Source organism: Mangifera indica, chromosome 6 (assembly GCF_011075055.1).
Source record: "Mangifera indica cultivar Alphonso chromosome 6, CATAS_Mindica_2.1, whole genome shotgun sequence".
Taxonomy (NCBI): Eukaryota; Viridiplantae; Streptophyta; class Magnoliopsida; order Sapindales; family Anacardiaceae; genus Mangifera; species Mangifera indica.
Window position 1 is genome coordinate 2,097,854 of NC_058142.1, and position 12,945 is coordinate 2,110,798.

Below are 12,945 nucleotides of genomic sequence, written 5' to 3' on the forward strand. Positions count from 1 at the left end.
CAGTTTATGATCCTGGAGGGACATCACACTAATCTTGTAGAACTCTATCTTGCTGTTCAAGCTTGGAAATTGATTAGAATCTTCTTTCAATTGCACTCACAGCCTTGTCTATAGATAGAGGTCCTTAGAAATGGAAAACAAAATGTGTTTGATTGTGTCTAACTCATTGTCTACACTTATCACTGCAACACTACTGTGTCTATATATGCCAATGTGTTTTTGATTTTTTTTTTTTTGTTTAATCACAAAAAGTCTTTATGATGTTGCTTCACAGTAGTCATTCATTATATCTTCATCAGTGATGATCATGCTTTCATTTAAATTTATATGTGTGTTGCAAATTCATTCTAGTTTGAATTACATCATGCCCACTGTTCAGAAGTTGTGTGATGGGTTCAGAGTGTCCTTCTCAGCTCCTGGGCCGGTATCAGAAGCAGCTCTGGCAAAAGTTTGTGCCATTTTAGGTGCAGTACTAATAAAAAGTTTTGAGTCTTTTGTTTTTTCCTTATGAATTTAACAAATTTCCTCTGTATGCATATATTGGATTGAAGTACTTATGGCTGCTATAGCGAAGTACGTGTGCTTTTTCAATCAATGTATGTCAAATGAAATGAAGCCTTCAAATGTGGGTCTCAAGCAGGAGGCACAGTTGGCTTGCTAATGGAAAGGTTCTGTGCATTGTAACAATGACAAAAAAGGGCGAAAGTGAGGTCATCAATATTCTCTTCCAATCAAGTATCTGCACTTGCATGAATATGAAACATTTTCTGTAAGCAATTTGTTTTACAGTAGGAATTTAACTCCCAATTTGATGTTCTATTTGGAAATCTGACTTGAATAATGAATACTCTTGGTTTTCAAAGTAAACCGGAAGTTGGATTCAGTAAATATTATCTTTCATTTAGACATTTCCTGCTGAGTATTGAAAAATTCATTGGAGAAATTGAATTTAGGCACATTCCAAGTAGGCTGTGAAACTTACTCCCATAGTTAATTTGTTCCTGCAGAAACGTCAAATGCAGAATTCTGAAGGGCAATTTGTGGTTGAATTACCAAATAAAACTCGTTTTGCTTAGTGAAAATTGCCTTAGAATGGCATCATCTCCTTCAATTACCATGCACCTTGTAGCCCTAATCTGGTTTCATTACAAACCTCCATCTCTGACTTCAGCATTGGCAGTACTACACTAATCCTGTTAATTGGTTTAATGTATTACAATAGAAAGATATTGTTTACTGAATCCATTCTGCCTGAGTTAATAACAAAAAAATTCATAAATTGGCTTTTGTATAAATGCTATATTTTTTTTACTTGTTGGGGTGTATTCTAGAGAGTGAAATCATCCTTGTAAAAGTGAATTCTGATATATTTTGTATATATTCAAGCACATAATTCTGTTGCATGTATTTATACATATAGGCCCATACGAAGTTACAGTCTTGGCTAATTACAAAATACAGTAGAGATAAATGTGCCCAACTAATTTACGCAAACTGTGACTAGGATAAGAATAACTCAAAAATAGGTGATACTGTTACAATCCTGGTATTCTTCTACCCTGATGTAAAAAGAATTTATTGCTTGTTTCAGATTTTATTCGGTATACTGAACAGTACACTTAATATTCTGAATGTTGTCAGCTAGGCAGAACTTTAGCTGGATCAATCTGTTTTTTCCACTGTTGACTTTGATGGCTGATTAGTTTTCTAGGTCTTAAGCAGCTTTTTTCTAACAAATTTTCTGTGTCAAGGACAGTTATGAATTATATATGCTGTTGATTGGCAGCATCTTACGAAAGTTCTTACAACAGGAAGCTGAATAAGCTTGCTGAGGCTGCTTCAAATATTGCTCTTTTGCATCCTCTTACTAGTAGTTAGTCTGTACATTACCAGGAGAATTAGCTGTTAGCATATTATTCTTGGGTTTATGTGTGCTTTAATGAGTCCTGACTTAAATGCCCTGCAACATTGTCTTCATCAGATACTCTTCATAAAGTGGCGTCCGTGTTTTTAGCTATAGCTTAATGTTGCACAGAACATATAATAATTTTCAGCCCTGGTTGAATGTTTTGTATTAAATAGACATTTTTGTATCGGTGAAATATTTACAGCCAGACCTGCAAAACTTGTTAGAGACTCTGAAATGACTACACCTTGTGGAACCACAGTTCTTTACCCAACCAGTGGTGGCAATATTCATTCCTTCAAAGCATTGACTCCTTGTTGAAAATTAAGGTACCTCTGATTCTCCAAAGTGTGTTGGCTGGAAGAGATTCAACTTCCTGAAAACTTTGTTGTACGAAGAAAGGCGCACAAAGGCCCCATGATTAGACAGAAAAACTGCCATTGGGTTGATTGCTGAATCCTTGGCTGGAAAAACTGCCATAAACTAATGTGGGCTTGCGAGGCATTGAATTGTGCATAAAATACTTGTTGACTCAGTGGTGAATGCAATTAAAACAATTACCCTTTTTCTGGTTAATCTTTTAATGAATATTAATTTATCCTGCAATTAAGACAACGCCATTTTAGGGCTCAATCACTAGCTGTGTTTCATACATGAATATGAACACATGTATATCTATGATCCACGTGTGGACAGAAAGTAGACAAAAGCTGCAATTTTTTAGGCATTAATTAACCAATTAAATGCTGAAGTTGAAACAATTTGTTGCAAAGAAATAACATCTTGTTACATAGTAGTATGATTATACAGACACACTTAAATTTATTTAACAGTTTTCATCAGCTTATGTTACTATTATGGAAAATAATATAAAATAGACAAAAACTTGTCATTCTTTTTCTTCATGCCTCTACAATACAGTGACTAAACTAATCATATCAAGGCTTAAACCTGAAATGAGAAGGAAGACATAAAAAAGCTATAGCTTTTTTGAAATGGTGCGTTAGATTATACATGTATATGGATATGTTAATGATATATAATTTGAATATTTAAGCTGAATCACATAGTTTTATTAGTCTGTTAATTAAACTTTAATGAATGTAAAGGTGGACGTAAAATATAGGGGATATTGATTAAAATAACCTATTTTTTTCTTTATATACATATATAACAACTTTTTTTCTTATTATATATATATATAACCTTAAATATAAAATACTTAAAATATTTTTAGACTTTATATTTATTCAGTCAGGACTCACCCAATCAAAACATAAAACTTACTCACTCACCAACTGAGACTAAAATATGAGATAAAAATATGAAAAATTTTTATGACTTTGATGGTGAAAAGATTGATCGGGTGGTTGGCCGGTCAACCAAGCTCTTAGCCAACCAATATATTTTTAAAAAATTGATTGGTCAATCAATTTATTTTTAAAAATTGATTGGTCAGGTGATTGATCAGCGGGCCATTTTATAATTTTTTTCTTTTAAAGGTAAAATTAATTAAAAAAGTGACTATATTTATACAATAAAAAATAGTTATATATATAAAAAAATAAAATAAACAAGTATTTTAATCAATATCCCAAAATATAGAGTTAATTCAAATTCGAGTAGGGAGAAACTTTGTATTACTTTAAGCTGTAAACCATTAAGAGGTGGTAGATTATTTTTGGGTCATATATGCTTTCTCATTTTCCAAGGACAACTCAATAAGAATCCTGGCAACTCAATTTCAGGAAAGAGAAATAAGTTTGCTGTATACAAATTTTTTACATGCAGTATGTAAAACATGTCAAAATGAACAAGTTAGGGTGATAATTAGGGAGTAGTAACTGTCATCTCGTTCATTAACATGACACTGATCTCGTCCAAAACCACTGACATGACATCTTTCTTCCACATTGATTGCTCTTTATGCTTGGATGATGAACATTTAACATATTTTTAGAATGTGAACTCTCTATCTGTCAGCCCGGTACCACCGATTTGATTTTAGCTATATCCAGCAAAATTTTCTCTTAACCTTGTCCTTCTAATTAAATGAACATGAATAAGAGAAGAAGAATCACAACTGCCAGTATAAGTCCGTCTGATAATACAGTTGTTTGAAATGACGGGATCATAATGAAACTTGATTTCCCATTAATTGCATGCATTAACTAGAGATTAAAAGACAACCAAATAAGTTAAGATATTAAGTGGTTTGCCTAGCCATGTGTTTGGAATTAACTAATCTAAATATTAAACGCACTCAAAACCGCATTTTCTGTGCTAAGCATCCAATAATCTTGTGACCGGCCATTTATAAGCACTTAGTATATTGAGACTGCCAAGCATATATTAGGAATGGGTGAGAAGCATTACCTGAGAGGCGACATTCGCTCTGTGATTCTCTTCACTCCATTAATGGTAGAAATCGAATCAGAATTCCGTAGAGCTCCAACGTAGCTTCTAATTAGATAGCTACAAAGAACAACAAACAGAAATATACCTAGAGATGATTGGTGATAAAGTTGATAAATACAGTTATGAGACATGATTCTCTTTTATGCCAATAAAATATGTAGTGTTGCTAGGTCGGATGTCTTAGTCTATGAAATAATATACAAAAAAGAAGCAATTCTTTGGCAGATTCTTAAGAGCTATAAATTAATAAATCTGAGGTCAACTCTCCATGCATACGAGAAGACAAAGCATCAAATGTTTTCTATGTATGGTAGGCCTTGGAGTGTCTCATTTTGTTTAAGTTAAATTTTAATATATATGAACCCATTTTCCTACTTTCCATCTTTTTGGCTAAAAGCTTCTAGTTTAATGCTTAAAATCTATCTTCTCTCTCTAAGCAACAAAAGTATGCATATATCACACATAACCAGCCAGTTTTGGGTGTCTTTTAGTGAAACCTAAAACCTTGAAGTGATTCCCCTCGGGCTGTACTTCCTGAAGACTATCAAGAGAGAAGACCATCTTTGCAATGTAGAGACAAAACATAATCCAAATTCTATGAATAGTGATAGCCTCGAAAAGTAAACCCTTTGGACGGTTAGGAAAAAGATAAATAATTAAAGGATGAAACTTGGGAATTAATGATATGATCAAAATTCCTGATTAGCATTCAGAATTCCTAATTAACAATGATCAAAGTGCAAATATTATTTTATAACCCGTTTTTGTTTGTACTTGACTGTGCCCAGATGAGCTTTCAAGTTCTACTCGGAAAAATAAAATTGTTTCATGCTCGTCATTTGTTGATCATGCTGATATCATGGATTAAAATTCAACTTCAATAATTTTCTCATGGAAGTCGAGCTTTATAATTCTTCTTCCCTCAATAACCCCTTACAATTAAGAGGTTAATTTATAATTAACTTCTACTTGCCTTCCCAAAAATTAAAAAAGAAAAGAAAAGAAAGAAACTAAAAACAATGCTGCTAACGGTTGCTGTTCAAGGCCCTGAATCTGATGATCAACTTTGTATTGCTTTAGACGTTTTCCCTTTTTCCAAATGAATCCTCTCCAACCACTCAGTTTTGGTCAGTTTTATTAGTTTTTAAGATGTCATCCCCGCACTTTCAAGAGACAGTTATAATAAATTGCATTAATTTTAGCTTCACCTGCTTGCAGAAAGGAATTGAAGTAATTATTATTGACAGAAATGAAAATTAAACACTGAAGTTTCTCTCACATGTCATTGGCTGCAGAACAAAGCAAAATAAATGCTGCACGGAAACGGAGAAATGTAAAAATGCGGAAATGGAAACGTAGAAACGTATTTTTTAAAATATATAGGAAACGAAAATGTAGAAAAACTTATAAATATGAAAAATATTAGAGTTTTTTTTATAAATACTAAATTTTTTATAACAAAAATATATATACTTGTATAATATAAAAATAAATAATAAAAAAAATAAAGAAAAAGAATACTATAAAATAAAATCATAGAACCTATTGTAAATTGTTCTTGAGCAAACACATGTAGATATTTAAGAAAAAAACAACAATATACACCAGTCTATATGATATGTTGGGAAAGAGATAAGTAACACATTGAAGAGTAGAAAGGAGATGAATTCAATATGAGATTTAAAGACATTTTCATTTGAAAATATAAAAGATATATGTTTAATCGATTTCCTAATTTTTCTTCTAAAGAAAACGTGTTTCAAAATTTTTTAAAAATTTTAAAATGACCCGAAACTTTTCCTATAAGTTTCGGAGAGTTTCAAAAACGGAAACGTGGAAACGCACCCCATTGTAAGTTTCCGTGCTACTTTGAATGCTCTCAATAGGGCAGCTGGTAAACTCTTCCATCTCAAATTCATCACCTTGCATAATCTCTAATATTGGTAGTTTTAGGATTATCGAAATGTGCAAAATTTAGGGGGCATTTTCTACAGTTACCAAATATCATTTTAACTTGATCGATAATGCCAGGATTCTATTTCCTGCCTTGTTGGAACCCAACAAGCAAGTATTCAATGTATTATTGTTTCCTTTTCTTTCCCAACGAAATGTGAAAGTTAAAAGTCAAGGTGCAGGCATTATCCTTGTTATTTATTAATATATTAAACATGTTAAGTAATATATTGTCAAATTTGAATGCAGGAAAATTCATATTCTTACCATTTGCGATAGAAAAATGCCCAGAAAACGATCTATGCAACTTTGTTTGAACACGTTGGTCCACCAACAATGACTAACTTCTAGAGTCCTCTACCCATCTGCAGCCCACAAAAATCTGGTATATATATAATCAACGACCCATTTTTTCGATTGGATACGTGGAGACGAAAACAGTGTTGTGATATAAGTAGAAAGTCTTTGTTTAGGTAGGAAGAATTGAAATGTGGATGAAAGAAATGGCCCACGACTTTTCTTTGAACACGTTGATGAGGTTAATAAAATTAAAAGAGTAATTAATAATTTTGTTTACCATTGAGAAGAGTCTCTTGTAGAGGTCAAACAATTAAGATAATCACGAGAGAGGGAGAGAGATTTTACAATTAACATGCAGGACAACTGTCAAAGCAGGCAAAGGAAAAAAGGGTGGAGTCTAGCTAGTCACATGATATTCAACAATCGCATCTGTATCCATGAATGTGAATTTTATTTCATTATAAAGAACTCTAGTAGTGTGTGTCAGAACATCGTTTATTTTATTACCCCATGAAAGACTCTTAGAATATACATTTCTAAATTTTGGATTACTTCAATTTTAAGGTTCAATTACGAAACAAAAACATCCTAATCTCCAAGAAAAAAAATACATTACCTGCGCCTTGTGTTCTCTCTGTCTTTCTTTCTCTCTCTCTCACCTTCACCCTCACCCTCTTTCTCTTTTATTTGTCTGAAATCAAGCCACATCAGTCTATATACCAGGTTACCATGGTCTTGCGATCTGTTCGAATGTAGACAGGGTTTAGAATCTCTCTGATCATCAACGACTTGGAAGGGGGAGACAGAAGACTAGCTAGCTTCAAATAAATGGTTTGTATGGACATGAAGGAAAATTGAGAAGTTTTTTGTTTTCGTGGTGACAAATTTCACTCTTTTTAGGTTTCTTATGCTAACTTAACTGTGATCTACTTCAAGCTCTTACTGACTTATAAAAGTTAATCTCAATTTCCTTTTGCAAAATTTGTGTTTATAGGTAGATTACTCTCACTTTTCCAACCCTTTTGGCAAAAGAAAAGAACATAATATTTATATGATCTTAATTAGGCGAATTTGTTAGTTTTCTAAAATTCTTTCAATATATTGGATATTATTCTTCTTGATATCTTTTGATGATCTAGAAAAGTTTATATTCATTCTGATTGAGTTAAGATGTTTCTTCTCGATGAATGGCCTTTTCTCTCTTTACACACAGTAGCTCCAATGTCAACCTACGCCCAACAATTACTTTTTTGTTCTCACAACTTTTGCAAACAGCCATAAGTTATTTCATTTGTGTTGAAACTAACACTAAATTCTTAAAGTTACTCTATGGGAACATAAGATCACTGAAAGAATCAGATAAGAATCCTGATGTTTTTAGAGGCCTTATTCTATGATGCAGCGCCTACAGATCACAACTTAAATAATTTTTGGCAACATATTCATAATAAAAATCTATGTAGATCATTTTATTAACATAATTTCCAATTTTGTTCACGCTTTCTAGGGTTTTCAGCTTTATAAGTTCAGTAGGTACCATAAAAAATTAACCATTAATTGACATCTATGACAAATTGGTGCAGAAGAATTGAAGAGTTGAAGAGAAGCAGAAGGATAGGCCTATATGTATCTCAAGCATTGAATTGTAATCATGTAAGCCTGGCATAATATGAACTTTTTCTTTTTTCAGTCTGTTAGCGTTTCTATTTTCTTTACCTTAAACGGCTGGGAGCCTTTAGATTGAGTTTGTTCATTCCTTCTTTATTTCCCCCTTTTTCCAACTTTAATTTTGCATGAACTTTAGAAAATCACTGCAAGCCAGATTCATTTGATGTGTAATTTTGTTTGATTCATGTAAAAAGAGAATCAAGTAGATGTTGTTTAAGCAAAATGTAAATCCTTTGAATCAAAATCAGTAATGAACACACTTCCATTTATATGGGTTGTTGGTGCAGTTCTAAAGAGTTTCCACCAATAAATTTTCTACCAAATGTTGTGCGAATTTGCATAAATTTTAAAAGGGTTAGGTTAGCTTAAAAATATGCCAGCTTACTGCCATAAACGATAGGAAATTAATATTTAAAGACACTACCTCCTATATTGAAATGCTATGAAGGAATACAAAATACTAGCTCTCTTCATTACAATCAGGTCAATGCCCTTGCTATTAGGATTCGTAAGAAAAGCATCCCCCGGAATTTTTATATAACTGCTGCCATGCATACATAGGAGCAAAAATGGAGGTCGTATATGGTAATCTTCTATAATTAAGTTATTATACGGGCCATTCAAATTCTCAGTGTCAGTGTGTATAGCTAGGACCTAGCTAGCTATAGAGTGTATTTTTTTTTTTCAATATACATCAAGAATAAGAAATGTAGTATCCATCTATTTCCATGGCATGGCCGCTACCTGAATGTTAGACTTAATTAAAATAGATTTTCAAAAAACTAATTAAATGATGGTTGAGAAATGCCAACATTATTTGACTTAAAGCTCATATTTTCTAATGCCTGGCTAATTAAACTTTCTACAATTTCCAAATTCATTTTCTGACAATTTCCAACCTTTCTATTATATACTTAGCAGATTGACCATTTTGAAGAAATATACGTATATGAGAAATGGTCCAAGGGAACTGAGGACAGCCATGGCAGAAGATTCAGATATATGTGGTCAAGAAATGAGCGAAAAGACTGAGGAACAAGCTGAAAACACATCCGGAGTGTCCTCCCAAAAGTGTTCATCCTTTGACTTGAATGAAGAGGCCAGCAGTGAAGAGGGTGATAGTTTTGCCAGGGTTACAGAAGCAAGTGTTGAAGATGATGAAAAAGGAACACAAGGGAGTTCTTCAGATAATAATCTCACAAATGAGGGAGGAAATGAACGAAGGCCTGTAAGGCAATACATCCGCTCAAAAATGCCTCGCCTCCGATGGACTCCTGAGCTCCATCTCTCTTTTGTGCATGCTGTTGAGAGGCTTGGTGGACAAGAGAGTAAGTTTCCTTTGATGCATATTTTATTGTTACTTTTATCCAAGTTTATTCACATATTTCTCTTCTCCTGTATGATCTTAAGTAAAAATACAAGAGAAAGATATTGTGTCTCTCCTTTTTATTTACCAGTTTCCACTCTCTTGGAATTGGAGCAGAGGCGACTCCCAAATTGGTTCTTCAGCTAATGAATGTGCGGGGACTTAGCATTGCACATGTAAAGAGTCACTTGCAGGTGCCAATTCAGAAAATGGAAATTATATTTAGTCTTTTCTGATTTTCTGTTCCAGTATTTTAATTTCTTAATTTATTGTTTGAGCAAATCTGTTTCATGCACCAGATGTATCGAAGTAAGAAGCTTGATGAGGCTGGACAAGGTGATCTTTGCCTTTTTTTTTTTTTAAATCATATTATTATGCAATTATGACTGAGCTAGTAGTTTGTATGATCTTTATCAAGTAATTTATAATTGGACTCCAAATCTTGAAATGATTGTACAATTCTTTACTAATAAGATTGAATTAAGATAAGATTAATCTTATTAATACTGATAACATTAGGATAAAATTAAGATAAGATTAATGTTATTAACGCTGATAACATTAGGATAAAATTAAGATAAGACTAATTTTATTAGTGTTGATAACATTAAGATAAAATTAAGATAAGAATAATGTTATTTTAATACCTTGCATATTTTAGGGTTGTCACTGATTAGTACTCCAGAAAAAAAAGAAATGAAAAAACAAATTAACTTTAATGTTTCTAAGTTGTGGTTAGGAATATATTATGAATAATCTCATGATCACATATATGCCCTAATTTGGCCTTTAGGCTTTAGTAATCATATTAAAATAGGTTGAATCTAACTGTTCTTTTTTATGAATTTGTTCATGAAAAAAAACACTGTATTTTCAAAATCCCAGAAAATGTTTGTAGGGTTTTTAAAAACAGTTTCATTTTAGAAGTAATATGTCCAATACTAAGCATGAATTTTTTTTTTCTGTAAACTAATTCAGGAATGAATTTAATTGATACCATTAGGGTTTGAAAAAGGAAAATATTGATATGTGTACCTTGCTCAATGGAGAGAACAATTTATAGAAAATCTAAGCCAAATCCTGGAGAATTTAAGTATAAAGCATTTTGGTTTGTGTTATGCAGTGCTAAGTCATTCATATAGAACGATGCAAGGTAGAGACAACTTCCGGAATATGTTTCACCAGCCGGTTATGAGCAGTCCTCATCAACACTTCAGAATGGAGAATGGTGGAATTGCTCTCTCCACAAGTTTTCATGGAAACAATCACAGCCTTTCGCAGACACCTCTCTCCTATCGACCTGTACACTTCGGAGCTAACTTTTCTAGGTAATTAATTAACATCTAGTTGTGATTAACTCAATTAAAATCCATCATCCCCGCTAGTAGGATATCCTTAAGAGTTGTTTCTTTCTACTTGAAGGCAACGACGGTGGGCTTCTGATGACCTAGCAAGAGTAAGGTCAAATTCTCTACTAGGAAAAGATCATGCATCGGGGATTGAGCCATTGAGACCTAGTCGATTTCTTGAGGAAAAGAGATGGCCTCCTTTGGAAATGATTAACAGTCGATGGAAGGCCAATCATATTTCAAGTATGCAGCCGAGGTCTCTTGGAAACCTTGGAAATGATTCTGTGGGCAATTTCAATAGCTTTAAGCCAGAGTTTCAACCTACATTTTGCCTTGAGGTAAAGATGTTGGATTTTTGAGATACAAAGCATAAAACTCTATTTATCCCAAACTTAATATCTGCATTGTTTGCAGTTGAATGGAGATAAAACATCAAAGGAGAAGGAATGGCTGCCAGACCTGCAACTGAGACTGAGCCAAAGAGTTGGAATTGATGAGGAGAAGACTCATTGTAAAAACACTCAAGAAATTAACACTAAGCTTTCACTTTCTTAGCCCTTATTCGAGGAAACAAAAGTTAATCAATAACAATCGACAACATTGGGAGAAATGCATAAAGATTCTCCAAAACCAAATTACACCAGACATCTACACACAAACACGTTACAGAAAGGCCATTTGAAGCTCAGTACTTATTAAGGATCTGACCGTGTTTGAAGAAAATCATTGGAGTGAGGCCTTTCCAGGTACTTTGTCTTAGAGCCATTTACAAGCATGGTGATGATTTTTTTTTTTTTTTGAATATAGCAGTTTTGCATGATTAAAGTAAACCCTAGAAAGGGTTTGTAAATTGATCTAGTATTCAAGATGATAATCTCTTTGATGGTGGCACTTATATGTGTAATTTTATTTGATATAGATTAGAAACTGAGATAATTAAGGCCATGGAAAGTGGGTTTAGTATTAATTTTTTTCATTAAATTTTAAATATTAGAATATATGTTGGTATTCTTCATTAGTTTGAATAAGAGCTTATTTTATTAAATTGAGAGACAATTCTTCTCTTGATTTGCCCTTAAATTATATTTGAAGCAAATAGAAGTCAAGCCCGGAGGGTTAGGTAATGACTTAACGTTCATTAATTAGGATGACGAATGCTTACGGCACACGCCAAAATGGCCCAATAGGCCCATTTTCGGTGGAGTGGGCTTTTTGTTTAGATTTGGAGCTGCCCATTCTCCAACTGATTCGGCCTACTGCTAATTTAAGAAATTCCATTTTATTATTAATAACAATATTATTATTATTTTAATTAAAATAAAAATAAACCTATAAAAAGAAAAAAAAAGTATTTAAAAATATGTATAATTCAGTTCAAATAATAAAATCAGATTGAATTGTTTAAAAATTACGATTTAAATTAGTTTATAAAACGGTTTTGTTAGGGCTAATAAATTTAAAAAAAATAGTTTACAATTTGAGTTACGATTTAAATGATTTTCAAACAGAATCAAATTGTAATCCATATTTTTTTTAAATACATACATAAAAAATCATAGTTGATATATTTTTTTAATAAACAATTAGGTGAACCATTTATTTTTTTATATTTATTTTATCATTTTTTAAATGTTTACTTTATATTTTAGGTAACTACAATTTATTTATTATATATTAAATACTATATATTTAAAAGTGAATATTTTTAATAAATTCAAACCGTAATATAAATCGCACTAAACCGTATTTTTTTTAGTTTAATTTAGTTTAAAATCTAAAATAATTTAATTTAATTTAATTTAAAATTTTTTCAAATTGTTTTTTTAGCTCAGTTTAAAAAATTTTTTACATTGCACCGGACCGGATCTTATACGACTTTAATCGTATTTGAGTACGGGGCAAATAGAAATGAGCTTCTCAGGTCAATGCAATACCAGTAGATGCAGTAGTTTAGCAGCCCACCAAACATTACATAATTGAAATTG

General features: G+C 32.3%; 1 protein-coding gene across 1 annotated transcript; it reads left to right on the top strand.

Moving 5' to 3' along the window:
• The first annotated feature begins 7,094 nt into the window (after positions 1–7,094).
• LOC123219490 (putative two-component response regulator ARR21) lies at positions 7,095–11,952 on the top strand. The gene is made up of 8 exons (XM_044641477.1): positions 7,095–7,408; positions 8,161–8,230; positions 9,167–9,573; positions 9,729–9,805; positions 9,911–9,947; positions 10,735–10,939; positions 11,034–11,298; positions 11,375–11,952. The coding sequence occupies exons 3-8, from the start codon at positions 9,195–9,197 to the stop codon at positions 11,513–11,515; spliced, it is 1,104 nt and encodes a 367-aa protein (XP_044497412.1). The 5' UTR covers positions 7,095–7,408; positions 8,161–8,230; positions 9,167–9,194; the 3' UTR covers positions 11,516–11,952.
• Positions 11,953–12,945: the final 993 nt, after the last annotated feature.